This window comes from Nesoenas mayeri, assembly GCF_963082525.1.
Source record: "Nesoenas mayeri genome assembly, chromosome: 3".
NCBI lineage: Eukaryota > Metazoa > Chordata > Aves > Columbiformes > Columbidae > Nesoenas > Nesoenas mayeri.
Genome location: NC_137544.1, coordinates 34,744,198 through 34,763,131, shown reverse-complemented (window position 1 = coordinate 34,763,131; position 18,934 = coordinate 34,744,198). Strand labels below are relative to the sequence as shown.

The 18,934-nt window shown below is 40.2% G+C and overlaps 1 protein-coding gene across 1 annotated transcript in view; it reads right to left on the bottom strand.

Moving 5' to 3' along the window:
• The window catches only part of SH3BGRL2 (SH3 domain binding glutamate rich protein like 2), a 42,907-nt gene that overhangs the window by 10,686 nt on the left and 13,287 nt on the right, over positions 1-18,934 (bottom strand). The window contains exon 2 of the mRNA XM_080341629.1: positions 8,833-9,018. Within this exon, the coding sequence (XP_080197755.1) occupies positions 8,833-9,018 (186 nt within the window). The remainder of the gene's footprint in view (positions 1-8,832; positions 9,019-18,934) is intronic.

Below are 18,934 nucleotides of genomic sequence, written 5' to 3'. Positions count from 1 at the left end.
CAAGTCACAAAAGGCTTCTTAACCAGATAATGGCCATCTGACTGCTTTAGGCCTGGCTCCTCACCCTTAAAGTCAATGGCAGCTTGATCTACCACCAGGTAGTCTGAGGAAGATACAGCCCCTCTGTGTTACCACTAGAACAGTTACAGCATTAAAGATGCTCTAAGAGCCACTGGGGAATGGATTAGCTGACCTAATAAACTCTTGCTTTGTTGAAAATAAACAAATCTAACTGTACTGAAGTTTCAGCAGCTCACCTACAGACAAGCAAGACCTTGCTGGTCTTGCATGGCATAAAGCTCTTGGCTTTCTCTGCTCCTGCTGAGCGACTCTAAAGTAGGATAGAGGCAGGCCGTGGCTGAAAAGGTCTTCAGGAGCAAAGTTGCACCAGGTGGTAACGGGAGACACGGATCTGTGCAGCTCACTGTGGTGGCAGGGCGGCTGGTTCTAGAGGCGGAGCCCAGCGGCCCCATGGAGCACTTTGCCAGAGCACGCCAAAGATGCTAAATGTTGCATGGTTTCACCAGGAGGTTGAAGTTCATGAAAGAGAAAAGAATTACTAAATACATTAAAGTGATATTTGTTTCAGAAAAATAGCTAGAGACAGGGAAAATACTCAACAGAAGTAGTTAATATGTTTGACTTGGTTGTAGTCTTTCCTAGGAGTATGCTTATGGCCACTGTTGGGACCAAACTGGGCTAGATGTACCTTCAGTCTCACACATCTATGGCCACTTACATTATCTTAAGGTGTATCTTACATGGAGTTTTAAAATAACCAGCAAAGTCAAGTGGCATTTTGTACTTAGTATGCTTTGTTTTCAAAATCCGAATCCTTACAGTTTATCCTGAAACTAAAAAGTGCTGTAATTGCCTTGGACCTCTTTAAAACCAGATTAACCAAAGACAGGACAACTCTCTTAATGTCTAGATTACGCAGAAATCCCAACAGCCATCCGCTGCCCAAACGTTACAGTAAACTAAGAACAGCTTAGTCTTTGAGATAGTGGAGAAGCATTCAGGAAATCTGGATTTAACTTCTCATTATGACACAAACGTCTTATGTCCTTCTGGCATTCACGTGGACTCTATGCCAATTCACTCCAGTAGGAAAACTGTTGGCCTTGGGAATTCTCTCCTCTTCAGAAATCCCACTTCCAGGGTAGCTTCTCCTCTTCCCAACAGCAACTGCCAAGTTCACAAAGCTCAACTTGGCTACAGCAGTAGCTGTATCCCAGGTGTGATGTGGAGACCTTAAGTGTGCTGTCTTCCTGGTGCTCGGAAGCCAGATCACTGCAGTGATGTGATTACAGATGCTGCCATAATTAAGTGGGCTCAGCATTTTGTTAAGCAGGTACACTGCGGCTTGTTTAAATAACCACTGTCACTGCTGGGAGAAACTATTTACTCCACACCAAAGTTAAAACTGGCAGTAATCCAGATCAGCATAAATGATTATTTGTGCTTCAAGGAACACAACACAAGTGTGGTGGCATTGAGTCAAAGTAAAACGTTAACACAAAGTAGATTTCATTTACAATTACCAATTATACAGAGATTGTCTATCCATCACTGCAACAGAGATTAGGAGAATGTTATATCTAATGAAGTTTCAAAGACAGTAACTGTGAACAAAATTCCAGTAAGTTTCTTTAAATGAGCAGGCTGGACTTTTTGCTGTTTGCTTTTAGTTTGCAATGAAGGAAAGAGTGAGCTTGTTAAGCATCTCAGGCAAATCCTTACTGCTGCCACACTAAGAAGCAGAAAATCAATCCTTACCACACCAAAAAGCAGAAGAACAAGGAACCTGCCCAAATGTGGCTTGCACTGCTTTTAATACAGCTTTTTAAAATGCACAGATTATTGAACAGCACTTAAAGACAAGTCTATTGGCAAGCTGTTTGAATTTGCTTCTCTTTCACAATATTTTTAATATATGATTATGATCTCTCCATTCTTATAAAAGGGACAACATAATTGCATTTACAAGTAATAGTGGGGCACTCATAATTTAAATGCATTGAATCAGCACTTCACTACTGACTGATTTAATACTGTATGCCACTGAGAAGGAGCTGTTAGTATCCTTCCTGAAAAGGGCAGTCCAGTTCTCTGGAACAGACGACATTCATTTACTGATCTGATTAGGATTACAATGGAAAGCTCTTACTCAGCTCAGCTCTCCTTGGAGAATGTGTGTGCATGTTTGAGTCTTTTTTTAATATTATAAATAAACACAAAAATAAGATGTTGTCTGCACGACACAGGACAACCTAAACATGACAGTTTTCAATTACCTAACCTTCTGATAAGATCTCTGCACAGGACTTTTAAAGAGATTACAAAATTGACTCTAGAAAGCAACCTTTTACTCCTCTTCTAAGGGCCAGATGTTTATGCCAGTAATCTCTTTAGTTGTAGGCTTCCAGAAACAAAGGCTTTAATAAAAGGGAGCAGATGTCAGCTCTATTGTTTGGGCAGTACATGTCACACTCCAGCTGATGTGATGTTTGCCATTCCTTCAGCAACCGTGACAGAGTACACAGATATTAACTGCCTAAGAACCGGTATCCCTCACCTCTAAGAGACAGTGATATGAAGTGCAGAAGGGCTTCCCTCAGCCAAACGCTGAAGACCTCAAACCAGCACAGAGCCCACCTGGCGCAGCACAATATTCAGGGAGTCAGTGGCAGAATCAGTATGAACTATGGATGATAACAGGTGCCACCTCCCCCTTTGAGCACCTTCCAGCTCAACATGTTATTTTACAAACTGTTTGGATAAGAATATTATCAAATCAGACCACAACAGGAATTTGAGAAGAGGGAGGGATGCGAAAGTCAGGGAATTAACTATGGCAGTCATCCTTTTCCGTGAGATCATGGCTCAAACACATAAACTGACCATGCTGCACAGTATCTCTGCATCCACATAGTTTAACTTTGGACACGTTTTATGGTAGCTGTAACTTCATGAGGGACACAACAACCACATGTTGGTTGGTTTTCCTCTTAGAGCATTTTACCCATACCTATATTAGGTGACCTCTCAGAGCATTAAATGACACACAGATTTCCCCCTTCCACTTGTTTATTTTAGGAATTGGGCACTGGCAGAATTATCTTTCAACATTTCCTTTTTCTGTGGTCCCTTCAGAGAAGAACAGAAATGGGAAGCTAGTAAAGAAAGAAAACACACTAATTGTAACGGCACTGAAATATTTTAATGCCATTTTTACTTATATATTTATTTTAACTTTGCTATATGTTCAAAGTGTTTCCTAGAAGATAATCACATTAGCATGATGACAAGTAGAACAGTAATGCACTGAATTGCTTAGTCCATCCTGGTTGTTCTCTGACAACAGTCCTGGCCTTCTCTAGATATTGTTCCAGTACACTGCTGCATCCATATTCTGTGCAATATTACACATCCTCAAAGTACTGCTGCCACTTAGCTTTCTTATCCTTTCCTCCTATATCGCATATATCCTGTATTTTAGTAGAACTGGCCCTTTATAAAAGACTTTAACCAAAGTAGTCATGACACCTTCAAGAACAAACCCCTTTTCTTCAAGAAAGTATGGCACAACAGGAAGTTTCCATTCCATGTAAAGAATTAGGATCCCAAGCAAAATTGATAGTAATTAAGTCACACTTACTGACTATTCACAAGTTCTGCAGAACAATAATGTAATAAATATAAAAATAAAAAAGAAGTTTTGCAGTATTTTCTGCTATATCCTGTAAAGGTGACAATTCTAATTTTATATGGGTCACCTTTAAGTGTTTTAAAATAATGATAGGACAAATAATTAATCAAGAAAGCTTCAGGATCATTAACAACTGTTATATGGTCTCTGAGCAATTCACACTAACTTTTAACTAGAGATTATTACTCTTCTGAAGACAGATTTGGACCAACAAGATGCCGAGTTGGGTAAGACATCTCTAAGGGTACAGGGAACTGAACGCAGACTTGCTGAATGCCAAATTAGCCTCACAACTGCCCTGGCTCCTGAAGTAAACACACTACAGCAGGCATGCTAAGGTGAATTCTGCCAATATATAAAGGGTGAGTGCCACAAGGATGGAGCCAGGCTCTTCTCGGTGGCAAACAATGATAGGACAAGAGGTAATGGGATCAAGCTGGAACACAAGAGGTGCCACTTAAATTTGAGAAAAAACTTCTTCTCAGTAGGGGTGCCAGAGCACTGGAACAGGCTGCCCAGGGGGGTTGTGGAGTCTCCTTCTCTGGAGACATTCAAGACCCACCTGGACATGTTCCTGTGCGACCTCACCTAGGCGTTCCTGCTCCAGCAGGGGGATTGGACTAGATGATCTTTTGAGGTCCCTTCCAATCCCAAACATACTGTGATACTGTGAACCTCTCTATATCTGTAGGCATCAGAATAGTGACAAACTCCCCAATGACAGGCCAGGGCAGAAACTCTGCAGTGGCCTCTAGACAGTTTTCTTAAATCCTGTCCTTCCTCTTCTTTCTCTTATCAGTGAGTAGTTACTGATTTGTCATTTGACACATATAAAAAAGGAAGAAAGAGAAAAGTGTATGAATCATTCCAGGATCTAAAAAAAAAAAAAAAAAGAGAGAGACTGATACTTAACAGTGCAAAGAAATCAGTGCCACAGTAATTGCCCATGCACTGAATGGTTTCTTGAGAACACTGCACCTCTTTCAGCAGCCTATTTTGTTTCTTTCTTGTCTATAGGCCTTTGCTGTTTTGATGGAGTTGATACTCATATATTACATTTCAGGGAAGGACAATAAATATCACATATCTCTGTCTCCACTGCTGCCCCCTAGGCACTCTATCAGGACCTACCCCAACATTCTAAACCATATGAGCAGCTTCTAACAGAAAAAAGAGTCAGCCTGCTATGTAAATATTTTCCCTTCAGCTCAAACTCCCACCTAGTAACAGATTTCATTTTAATTTTGGTTGCCCTAAATTTCACATCAGTGGCAGATTTCTGCGTATTTCACTAGGAAGTGGAAATTTCCAATCTTTTGAACGATCCAGGAGTCTAACAAGGGAAAACATCAGAAGTAGAAAGCTGCTGTGTGGAGTCCCACAAGACAAGACACAGAAACTGACACAGACAAAGGTGGATTGAGTCATTTTACAGAAATGAAAGTCATCTAGCTGGCCCTAGACATTACTGAAAGAGAAAAGTGGCCAGTGCTCTGCCTCCACACTGACTCAGGGATGCTGGCACATGCCCTCTAAGGGTGGCTACAGCAACAGAAGCTGACTAACTGGCAGCACAGAGATAAGTCCATCTAGGCTGCTGTGTCGTGGCAAGATATTGCTGCCCAAGTAGAATCACAGAATCATTTTGGTTGGAAGAGACCCTCAGGATCATCAAGTCCAACCATAACCTAACTCTAGCACTAAAACCATGTCCCTAAGAACCTTGTCCAAATGCCTTTTAAACACCTCCAGGGAACCAGGCAAGACACAACCGGTTTCAATGTCCAACAACCCAACCCATCAGCTCCTATTAAGGCTCTACTTGTCCTTTTTTTGTTTGTTTGTCTTTTCCAAATTATCTCTACTTTTTTTTTTTTTTTATGCAAAGTGCACAAGTTCCCTCTTGGAACATGCACTAGGCACTAACATTTCCTTACTCTTACTTACATAGCACTAACTAGAGCAAGATAATTGTACTAAATTTAGGTTTACGCTACTATAAATTAGAAGAGTGGGTTCATGTGTCTGATTTGTCTGAAATGTAGACTCTTTTAACACACAATGTTACAGTGATGTCACTAAGATGAAACAACATAATAATAAAAATGTGTAAATTATCATAGTGTCAGTGCTATGACATACCACTGGATTATCAGCAAAATGATTTGTGTTCTAGTGTGCTCACAGCTTTTATCTTGTTCACAGCAAACAAAAACAGTTCTTGCTGAGTACTTTATTTCAAAATCCATTAGCAGAAAGTGTTACTGGAAAATTGGGGAGTGCACCTCAGAAGACTGAGAAAAGGACATTGATTAATGATCTTATTTGCGACTACATTGACTTCAAAAAATTTCAAGGTCTTGCTCACACTTCAAAACACGGAGTTTGTCTGTTGGTAGCAAAAGGATCCCACCCCCTGTGATACAAGATGCTTTGTGAACCAGTAAGCACTGGTTGTCTTTTTGTACCTTTCTTGCACCAGCTATCACATGTTCAAATGGCTGACACCAATCCATTTTGGATCCCTACCAAAAACAAACTTCCTCTATATTGCAGTTACATTCTGAAAAGTGATTATTTCACATTGTAATGTCCTAGCCAGAAAAATCTAGTCTGAGATAATACCCTGTGTGTATTGCTGAGTTTTCTACTAAAGAGAAAATTAGAAGGGGAAAAAAACCAAACCAAATAAAAACAAAACAAAAAGCTATTAATGCTTTTAGTAACACAGAAAAAACAGTATGGCTATGAGCATGACACTGAGTCATGGCTTGTACACCATATGCTTGTGAACCTCTATTGAAGTAACATGAACAAAATAAAAAGTGTACCTATTTTGCTTGGCCTTGTCTAGCCCCCACACTTTTAGAGGAACAGCAATGGATTTGACCAGTTTGTGTTGTCAGTCAGTTCGTATTGTCAGTAACAATTTATAAGTCAGAATAAGTACATACACAGTTTCTTGGTGAGACTGTAGAACTGGCAGGAAGAAAAACAGTATTTGTTAATAGAGCAAATTGGATTAGAAATTGCCTGGACACAAATCCGGAATGATGAGCCACAATTTTCACTAACTCAACTAACAGAAAAATCAGTGGGTATTTTTTCAGTTTAAATTATTTAATAGTGATTTTTTTAAAGTTATTTATGTCAAGATAAACCACTCACTGTGGGCATGACAAAGAGAGACAAGATGTGCAATGTCTGCTGACTTCATCTAATTGTGATATTTTAACGCTCTTCCCAGCACCGAGCTCCTTTGCCTCCTGCCTAATGTTTTGCCTCCACTCTATTACATAAGAACTTCATTAACTAATGCAGCAGGCTAACTGATGGGTGTCAGAAATCCTGCACATACTTCTCCCTACATCCTAGAAAATATAGTTTCTTTCAAAGCATGTTTGCTCTTTAAAGATACTCATGCAGACAGTGAGGTCTAGTAATAAGATTAACTCTGCCCAACCAAAACAGCTATCAGCTGAGCAGAGAGATTAATGAGATCATCTCACATGTTGCATGACATCTTCTTCCTTGCTAATTCCAAAAAGCAATTTCTAAGACTAGGTTAAAACATCCTATAAAGACAAGCTGAAAGGGTAAGAAACAACAGCTGTATCACACAGAACAATGCAAATGTTATTTGCAAGTGAGAGGCTGCTCCGTAAGTGAAGGTCAAAATCCCTTTCATGTCCTAGCTACATTTCTTTAAATGACATTTCTTACCTGAAAGTAGGAAAATATGAGTTACACTGCTGAGGTAAACAAGTAATGCCAGTACAAAGCACACAGGAGGGATGCTAAATACCTCTTTTCAAGAAGCCAGTTAGCTGCTGCATCATGCCAAATCTGTTTGTTGCAGAGGATCTAAAATCCCTTCTAACGCACTTCCAACAGTAAGCTAACAATCACACTGCAGTTGACAGGTTTTCAGCAGATCTGAACAATCCCTCAGCCAGAAGCAGCTTCATCACAGCACTGTCGAGTCTGGCAGGAACTAAGAAGCAGCTTGGATGTATCTTCACCACATTGTAGTCAGAAATAGCCACATTTGTTCTCGTCCAGCTATTATAACCACAGAGACCCTCTTCCCCATTTCATTCTCCTACTGAATTCACAGACAAACCTTACCCAGTCAGTTCCTGATGCAGCCAGGGTGTCACATCAAACCTTCCTTTCTCCTACCAGCCAGTCTAAGAGGTACTTCAAACCTGCCTGCTAAAGGATGTACAAGTCACACGGCTGATGTATGAGAAGATGCAGCAAGGCAAAGAGGGTCCAGCTGCATTCTTTTTACAATATTTTTTTCAAAGGTAAGTAAAAGTTCTGGGAAGATTCTCCCAGACTACAACATTGCCGAAGACTCAGAACTGCAGTGTATCAGGCTCATTAAGCACTAGAGTAAAATATCCATATGCTGCCATTCTTAACATATCAAAGGCTACCACTTCAGCTTGCACTTGTGGATGGGGAACTTATTGCAGTCTCCATCATCAAAGAAAACAGTCCACTCATCAGTCTGTTGTCAGATTCACAGGCGCTCATGCTTCACAGTCTTTCAGCAGAAGAAGACAAGTCTCAAGCTGTTTTGCTTTAGGGGAAAATAAAACTATTCTACAATTTTAAAAGCAAATAGTTTTAATTTATCCTAGAGGCTCTGATTGCATAAAGGCTCTCGGAGCATAAATGAGATTTACACTATGACAACAGCAGAGAAGGAGCTTAATTACAATGACAATATAACTGAATCTAGATAACATTCTCATTTACTGTGCCAAAGATTTCCTCCTGAATTTTTATGCTTGTGCTAGGCCCAAGTAGCAAGGAAACCATAAATCCCCAGCTTATAGTGGTGTCACAAGGGACTTTACCATCAACAGGTTGTACATGGAGCGTGTGACATTACAAATTCCTACATTCCTGCAGGGAAACCACTAGCTGAAGACAACCTTAGGATTTACAGATGAACGATCTGAATTTTCACTGTATGATTGCTACCTGATCCTATTGTCCACATTAATTCAGATACTACTAAAGAAAGCTCGACAGCAAGTCCCAGCCTTTTAAATGGCCAGCAGGGTATACTAGTATATCAGCTGTTGACAACCATAACAGCTACTTACCCCACAGTACCGATCATCACTGAATATCTGTGGTGGCAGTGGGTTGCCTTGCGCAGGCTGCCTATCCTCAGGAATATTTTTATACATCCATTGTCTTTTCTCCTCTGACATCGTGATATCCACTTCTTCAAACTCTATGCGGTTGGCTTCCAGAAACCTCACCACATCTTGCTGTCTCTTCTTTATCTAGATGAAAGAAAGAAAACAAAAACAATACTCAAAGCAAGCCACCATAACCCAGACATGCTTACTAACCTTAGGACATTCCTCCTCTTGCTTTCATGGGATGGGAAGTCACAAACTCAGAAGACAAAGGAGAATATTTTTTTTTCGGTTTTAAGTTAATAGAAGTTAAACACTGCCATTTCTCTACAGGTTGGCAAGCGTTAGTCTTCACCTCATTTCTAGAAGGCAGTGTCTTCAGTTCAGCTGTGAGAATTTCAGCCTTTACCCTTTAAAGATGCTTTAAAAAAAAACCACAAACAACCAATCCTGTATGGGACTTTTCAGAAGTACGAGTTAAAAGAGGCAGCTGGTTTTCAAAGTCATTAGGGGCTACATTTTTTAAGTACACAGGCACCTAGAAAAGCAAGGTAAGCAAGAATCTACTCCTGTAAGTGTTAATTGAGATAAACATATCAGTGTATCTGAAAAAAAAAACATCCCAGCTACACACATTTTTGTTTTCCTAGACACCTACACATCTTTTAAAATACAGCTTGACAGTTCCCTGACCAAAGCTTGTTGAATCTTTAATTAAGAGTGTCTGTCTGCATAATACACATGCCTAAAAATAAGGGTGATCTTGTTTCTTGAAAATCAACTTCATTCCAAAACAAACAAACAAAAGCATGAGCTTTGTACTTTTGTACTAAATGTATGGGGGTTTTACCCCTCAAAGAGATTATCATCTTTATACAAAAGCCTAACACAGGCAGGATACTGGCAGTTCTTACCTCGTTGCAGCTGACTAAGATCAAGCCTTAACAGCTCACTGGGCTCCCAGCAGATATACTCAGGTGAAGACAACTTGTGCCTCAAACAGGACTTCATCTCAAGATATAATAGCAACCTTTGAAATGAAAGTCTGCAGAGCTGAGGAAAGCTACCTAGGCTAATTCAGCTAGGTCTGCTCTGCATTCCAGACTGTTCTTTTTGCATCTACTTAATGAAAAGTTTTTTTGTTTTGGTTTGTTTGGTTGGTTTTTTTTTTTTTCCAGAAAGGAATTATACATTATAAGCTGTATTTTTCACAGCTATTGTCAACAGCATCATTTGAAGAAAAAAAATACAGCTTTAATAATTTTACAGTATTCCTGAAGTGTCAGATCCACGCAGTTGCTGACTGGCATAAAGCCCAGGTGGATGAATCATGCCTGTGGGTATCATATGACCTAGATACTACTTGGAAATTAGAGGATTTTTAAACTGCATATGCTAGTTGTTCTTGTCACACAACCCAGTCTGTCTCTCTAAATCCACCACAAAAATAGATAACTTTTGGAGCTAATGCTGATGGAATCATGGTTTCATTGAAATAAGAGGCTAGCCATCCCAAGAAACTGCAAAGATAAAGCTCTTAACTGATTACTGCCTTTCTTAAGAAGTGGGCTGTGTAGTAAGTTTGTGTCTCAGTATCTTATTCTTTTTCCTTTTCTTACATATACTGGTGGAGTTTTTCAGGTGTATGTGAAAGGATCACTTATTCATACAGAAGGCAGCTCCTAAAATTGTGTGCAAATAATATATTATCAACAACAGCAAAATTATCGCATCATCATCACTGCTGGTACTGAACACAACATGCCTTTTACTATCTCCCTAAGAATTGCAAAGACAAATTCTGCTGTCAATGTAGAAGCGAAAGATGAAAATATTTTCCTCTCTCTTTCGCCAAAAAAAGCTGCAAGAGAGACTCAAAAGAGAGAGACAGAGATTTTCCTAACATGAATATTAAGTATTTGTTCAATCAGAAAAGAAACATGTAAAATGATGTGTGGGAGAGTTCATTTCCTTATACTGGCACACTGCTAAAACCAACATGAATTCCCTTCTGCACTGGTCAGAGCAACTAGCAAACTACACCGTGCCCGGGCCAGCCCCCTGGCCCTGAGGACAAATGGCATCATCTGGCCAAGCCTATTAAACCTGCAGCCTCTCAGAGCAGCTGCCTGCAAACTGAACACTGGGAATGATCCCTGGCATGCTGTAACATCTCAATCACAGCCACAAACTGTTCATGAGACTATAAGTGAGCCCTGGCCAAAGCTGTCTGTGCCACCAACCATGCTGCTAACAGTGTCACAGACCCAGAGCGCTCTGGTGCTCAGGCCCAGGCCACGGACCAGTACACAGGTATCCACCTGTTCCCAGTCTCAGCTGCCGTCTTCCAGGAGTCTGTACACTGGGCATAAGTTTAACTGCAAATTAGATTTAATCAGATCCCTAATATTTTACTGTTCACATCATGAAAATTCTCCCACAAACCCACATTTCTTAATCTCTCCTTTTTATTTTTTATAAAACTAATTAAGATGTTGAAGTGAAATAAATTGTGGTGGTTTTTTTTTTAGCCAGAAGCCTTGCAATTCTCCACATGACATCTGCATGGATTATCAGTTGTGGATGTGCCAGCTGTATAAATGTAAACAAAATACCCAAACATTTTTAGCCAAAAAAGTAGCATCTTCTCCCGCAAGTGATTTGATTCAAGCCTGTCAACTGAAACAAGAGCATTAGTTACATTTAAAATCCTATTAAATTATGCCTTGTTGTTTAAGATAGATGCTCAGAGCATCTGGCACAACAGAAGCCAGCTGATTATTCCCCAAGAAAACCACAGGACCTTTGTCTTGCTCTCCAACTGGATCTATGCCGCAGGAGTGCGTCAGCCTCACAGTCCTGCCTGCAGCTCTCATCTGTGGTTACTCCGAGCTCTAAAACCTTCCAGCGTTTGACCACACAAAACACTGACCAAAGACAACACGGCACGAAGAGCAGCATCGGTTCTCCCTTCCTCACTAGCCTGCGCAGAGGATTGGAGCTCTTGTCAACAGCCCAGGGGAGAAAAATACATCCTCATTTGACAAACTATGCAGATGGATACTTCAGTTATCTTTGTGAAACTCAGCCTTGTACTTTGCTGCTTCCAAGGTTTCCAGAGTATGATGCAGCTGAGAGGAACCTGAAAAAAGTATTCTTATAGTCAGAGATACCACATTCAGAAAAACTTAGTTCATGGCTATTCACACACCACTTTGGGAAAGCATCTGTATTCCTACAAGATGGATTGCTTTAGTATCAAAATGTTTTGATTTAAATACATTTCAGCACACCAGATGACACTGCAAGATACACCATCAAAATCTATATCCATTGTGAAGTTTCAGAGGAAAATCTTTACATACTATTATCCTAATCTATCTTTAATGCTGTGAAGAAAACTCTGATAGAGCTATTATAATAGTCTACTATCATAATTTGATGTTTGTCTCCCATATTTTTAGGAGGGTGACTGTTTTCTGAACATCATTTCTCTGGGTTTGGTTTTACTGTTAATCTACGTTTCTATTCACAAAAGTAAAACAGGAAAAAAACCCAGTGACATCTCCATTTTATCTCAGTATGTAAAGCTGGTCTCCTTATTAGGATTAAAAGACAGCAAAAATAGGATGTTCATTTTGATATACAAAAACTGCTAAGATGAGTTAATAACTTATTCAGTAGCTAAATTTATAAAGAAAGTCTATCACAGCTAAAGTATCCTGTCTTTCTGCCCTAGTTTTCATTTCTTTATATTGATTTGCAATAGGTAACAAGAGGATAAACTTTCAGGTTGCTTTGGAGAAATACGTCAAAGACCTGGCCAGGTGGGACCACTGGGATTATCTGTTCTGACCTTCAGCATCCCTGAATTAATTCCTCTTAGGAGTAAAGAGTTTCTCTGGGTTTTTTCCCCCCGAAAGCTTCATTCCTGAACTGATAATAACAGAGAATCTGCTAGTCTTTGTAAATTGCTCTCACAGTTAATTAACTCCCTTCACTTAAAATATTTGCTTGCTTCTGTTGAGAATTCACCTTGTTTCCAGCTTTCAGTCACTTTTTATATCTTTAGCTAGACTGTTACAAGATTTCTGATCCCCACACAACTAATACATGGGAGAAACAGATCTCCTAGCTAACCTGATCAGTAATCTCTGGTAAAAAGAGAAATCCTACTGCTCATTTAACAGTAAAATATCAAAATCAGGATTTTACCGTCACAAATCATATCCAGACTGGAGAAGAAGCTTAGCAAAATCAGATCTCATCCTCTATGCAGAATTCCCTGCAAGGTTCTCAGCACTTTCAACGGGTCACTATTTACTTCTTTTTACCCTCTCTATGCTTCTTGAACTCGTTTTTGGAACATCTTCTGCACTAGAAAGGCTTGCCTACTGACAGATGCTGAACCAGAAGAACATATCATGTGGTCTCTGCATTACTAAAAGGCAGCAGCATTTCACTATTCTACACTATTTTAACGAAGATACTCTAATACACTGCAAAAATCTCACTGGTCCATGATTTATCTAACCCAAACAGGATAAATGAATATTACTTCTACTGTACTATAGGCAAGATGACTCAAGTAGCAGCAATAATAGGAACTGTGAAATGGCCATGATTAAAGAGAACTTCTCTGCCTTATTTCATTAGTTCAGTTAATATAAATGGGACAAAGCAGGCACATTCTCAGTTTCAAATCTCTTCATGGTGTCAGCAGGCATGTTGCTGAGCAGCTGGTGCCCACAAAGCGGTCACAGGATATTGGTCTTCTGCTCTAGACTCCCAGCCTTCTGGACATAAGGCATCACCTGGGCTTCAATCCTCCTGCCTGCAAGTGGAGGGAACGATGGCAGGTACCACTCCATGCATTGGCTGGTGAGTGAGATGTGCAGAACTGACTGTCCTATGGCCTCTTCATCCTGGAACTGAAGTGACTGAAATCCTAACCTGAACTTTCCACTCATTCCAGACAGATCCTGAGCACGAATAGCTTGCTTTCTAACACAAAATCCCATCCCCAAAATATTCAGACCACACACACTGAGAATAAGGCGTTATGATGAATATCTTCTAAGCTGGCTTGTCAGATCACAAACACATTTTACAAGTCTGGCATTTAAAATAAATAGATAAATAGATAAAAATACCAAACAAAAACAGAATGCTTGTCTAAGTCTACCTCGAAGACTTGTTTCACAGACTGGCTTGTGTCTATCTAGACTTACGCTTCTAAAGACAGAGATGGTACTGCTGGTTCCCTTCCTTCTCTTTCAATCTGGTCACTCTTTCCTGGCACCTGCCCTTACTCCAGAACCGCAGCAGCTACGTTACCTGACTCAGCTGAAAACTGAATGTATTGCATTTGGCAGGGGCACCTTTAGGGTGCAGTTTGATGATACAGCTCAGCAGATCTCACCGCTGGCTGTCACTGAGGTGACACTATGTTCCTCCCTCCTGCCAAGCAGCTCCTGCAGCTTTCCTTGCACAAGCATAATGCAGGAACCAGGAGAACAAGGGGAGAAGCATCAATAATGTCAGCACCATAATCTCACTGGTTTCTATCAATAGCAAAACCATACCCTGAGAAAATGGCTCAACAGAACCTGAAGCATGACCAGCTACAGGTATTTGAAATATGAACTGCATAAACAGCATTTGTGTTACATAAACACAAGCTCCAGCTTACTCCCACAGCTGAAAGTATCGAGCAGGAGCCTCTGCCTTCACAAGTCATGCAAATATAACCAAAGGGACCCCTGCAGTGTCACAGGCAGATGTAATACTTACTGCAGAGGATTACTAATCTTCGTTTCTCATACAGATGAGGCTTAATGCACACTCCCAGATAATGAGATACTATGCTCTAACAGAGATCCAAGCCCTAACCACATCAAACAGAACTCTTAACAGTGTTAACTGCAAATTACACATACCTTCCTTAGAAAAGCAAGGAGAAGGCAAAGCCTCTTACAAACACACTGAGCAACATCTGCATTCTTTCCTTCTGCTTCCACTGTGTTTCTGCTTTCATACAGAAGCAATGAAAAACAATCTCACACATCCACAAGGCTGACATGCAAAAATCCTCAAGGTCCTGTTAAATTTGCAACCTGTAGCAAAAGAGACTCTCTGCCAAATTTTTCTTTCTTTGCCTGGCTTAGGAAAGCGGAGCACGACTGACCCCCAGCAACTTTTACTGCAGAGAGATGGCAGCGCTGTGACAGACCTTTACAAAGGTTCCTATGATTAATTCATTGTTCTTGTCACAGGAAAATACAACTCAGTTATATATAGGGAAAAAGGAGATGAGAAGCTGTGGTGAGGTAAAGGAAGGCAATAAAGAAGAAATTTTAAAAATAAAAATTAAAAAATCAGCATTGCATAACTATTCCCAAAAGCCAAGTGGCTACCTGTGGTAGCAAATATTGCATTACACGCGATTAGAAGGAAATCATGTCCTCAGAATCGACCTCCAAATAGCTGAAAATATCTTCAACACTTCATCCTCAAGAAAATGTTTCAATATCCTAAAAATTGACCACAGAACGTTTCCATCTGAAAAGAAAGAGAACAGTCCCTGAAGAGTGGCCCCACGCAGTCTGCACTGCCCTGGTTTCCTGCGAGCAGCAATCTTCTGCTTGCACACAGAGACATGATTAAGGACACGCTATATGAAATACTCTGTTGAACTGGGAGGGCAATCAGCTTTATGCAAAACAAGTTTGCAGGTCCCTGGGAGCTGCTGAGACTGCTTAGTGAGGCAATCTGCACACCTTTACCTCTGTGCAAGATACGTATGGCATCTTTGCACGAGTCTAGCATTTAAGAAATGCAACTAAAATCTGAGCCAGGTTTGCTTTCTAGAAGACTCCTACCCACAAGCAGTCAGCAAAGGAAAACATGTTATTTTCTTTTTTTCTATAAAGCTACAAAAAAATAGTAAATTGCTCCAAGCCCAATGCCTGCTAACCTTGTATTTTCTTTGTCAGAGGTTGCACTACGATAAAATGCCTTTAAATCTATCTCTGTGTATGTATAACTATTGCAAGCTGAAGGGAATAGTTTCTTATTTAAGATAGTTTGTAAGAAACCATTGTTCTCTGTGCAAGTAACAAGGTAACACTCAGTAAAACGAAGGAGTCTTTAGCAAGTACAGATACACTGCACAAAACACAAGATGATGGGAGTTTCCTCAGGGGTTCACTGCGTATTATTTCAGCAAGCATAAAGGCAAAAGGAGACAGAAATGGAACAAACAGAAAAAGGGGAAAGACCAAGAAAGGAATAAGAGAAGGTTCTACAGAAATATCAGCCACAGGCAGTGCCAGGCTGGGCGCCTTCGAGCTGTGTGCAGCTGAGAAAGCCTCTAAAGTCACTCCCAAATAATTTTATTTCTTCCATATTTCAGGAAATTAGATTTGTCGATGATGTACACAAATGAAGTGATTCTATCATTATTTGCTTATTGCAGTAGGAACAATGTATTTCCTACAGCATTGAAAATCCACATACATATGAGTTTCTGATGCACTGGAAAACAGATGCTACGAGACCCAAATCTTGGCTCATTACTTCCCATCAAAAGAATAATAATATAATTGAAGCTGGGTCTATCTTCCAGTTAATGACGTGAATTTGTGTTCCACTGTATCAATGTGAAACCAAAAAGCCAGCACTGCTTGTGGAAATAAAAAATGGCTAAAATGAAGTGAAACTTTAAGACTTTGCAATAGGAACTGAAGCAGAACTTGGAAGTCTCGTGGAGCGCACAGGCAGTCAGCTCCAAATCAGAGAGACCTTGACAGACCAGCAGCCAGAGGGCTCCGCACAGACTGAGAAACACAGCACCAGGATTCCCAGACTGGCCCAGCCAGCAGCAGGTGACTGCCAATTTCAAGGTCAGAATGCGCCACTGGTTGTTCTGGTGGGGAAGTTCACAAAACCTGCTACTGGTTTGGACTGTAAACTACAGCAAGAGCTCCATTCTGTGGAATTACACTAGCCTGAAAAGATTTACATTTCTGTTTGACGAAGTGCATTTTTTAAATTATATTTGTGCTACAGATCCAGGACCTTTCCTGGTCATATGCATCTTCTTGTGAGGGCACTGAGAAGGTCTACTGGTTCTTCTTCGGCTGGGCCTTTAGCTAAAACACAAGGCAGATTGCCAGAGCATGCTGGTAACTTGGTCTGTTTTTAAACATGTCTCAGACAACAGTGAGCCAAGAAGTTTCAAAATTGTTAGAATTATGTGTTGTTGTCTTTGTTTTGGTTTGTTTGTTTGTTTTTAAGTGAGGTTCTAGTGGCTAGCACAAAAGATGAGACACTTTGAGAAGCCTACAAGATTTCAGGGATTCATAAAGCATATTTTCAGCTATCAAATACTTCTGATGGAACCATCCTGCAGGACTAGAATAATTCATATCAAAAGACTTGTAATTCAAACCCTAGCTGGCAGCTAACTTCTCTCAATAGATAGATGGTTTTGTTTGCAATTTACCATATGTTTCAGTAATTTGAGAGAGTGGTAAAAGAGAAAGTGTTATTTTCACGCATTTTTGCAACAGAAACCTCTCAAAGTTGCCAGAGAATAATTTACATCTCCTATTTAGCATTCTACATTTAACTATTCTCTTTTGTCAAAACGGCATATTTATAGAAAGTATTTTGCATCATGAAAGAAACCCTTTCAACAAGCAACATCTATATTCCTCTTCAAAATGTACACTACATATAAACACAAGTATGATAACTGCAACCCTTTTAATTCAGCTGCTTTTCAGTACCTCCTAATTAAATGAGAGTGCTCTGATCTCTATGCTATATTACATTTATTCATATGTTTATTTCTTTTGATTTCTGTAAGTTATTTGACTCTGAAGAATATTCTTTGCTTCCCAATAAAGTCCCGGTTCAGCAAGGTACTTGAGAATTGTCAGGTTCTGAACTATCGGAAACTCAGTCCATAGGCTTGCAGTGAAGAATAGAAAATTGAACTCTGAACGTCCCAGTTCCTCCTGCAGAGTTAGGAGAGCAGGGAATAGTTTGGTGTCTTGCACACTGGAGTCCAGCACTGCTACGGCTGAAAATCTGCAGAGATTTAAGAGAGATCACTTTGTTAATGTGAATCAAGCTTGCTTGGTGGGCTTATGATTTGGGTGGGGGTGGGTGGTGGTGTGTGGAACATAACTATGCTTTGTTTCTTTATTTTCTTAAAGTGTGTTAAATATTTGGTAATTGTTAAAAATTCACTGAAATAGCACTAAAGAGAGTGGTTTTATTTGCAGGTTTTGGAAAGCAAGCAAATGCTATAATACCTGTATGAGTCAGCTGTGTGTGCTTTGGCAGCCAAGAGGGCAAAGCACATCCTGGGTGCATCAGACAGAGCCTAACTAGCCAGTCAGAAGAGGTGACTATCCCGCTGTGTTCAGCATTGGTGTGGCCTTGCCTTGAGTATTGTGTGCAGTTCTGATCCTACAACTTAAGAAGGATGTGAAGGTGCATGTACATGTCCAGAGGAAGGCAACATAGCTGGTGAAGGGGCTAGAAGGAATGTCCTATAAGGAGAGGCTGAGGACTCTGGGCTTGTCTAGTTTGGAGAAAAGGAGCCTGAGGGGTGACCTCATTGCTCTCTACTGGTATCTATTCGTAGGATGTGTGGCAATGGTTCAAAGCTGCAGCAGGGAGGTTTACACTGGACATTAGGAAGCATTTCTTAACAGAGAGGGTGATCAAACTCTGGACCAGGCTTCCTAGAGAGATGGTCGATGGCCCAAGCCTGTCAGTGTTTACGAGGCATTTGGACAATGCCCTTAACAACATGCTTTAACTTTTGGTCAGCCCTGACGCGGTCAGGCATTTGGACAAGATGATCACTGTAAGTCCCTTCCAACTGAACTATTCAATTCTAAATTCTGCAAAGACAGACAGAAGTTTAAAAGTAAAAAAATCCCTCTAACAAGAAATTCACATGTGTGTCCTATTATGTAACATGCTTATCACCTAGATTTTTAAGATGAAAACACACAATTGTCTTTTTTTTTTGGTGACATGG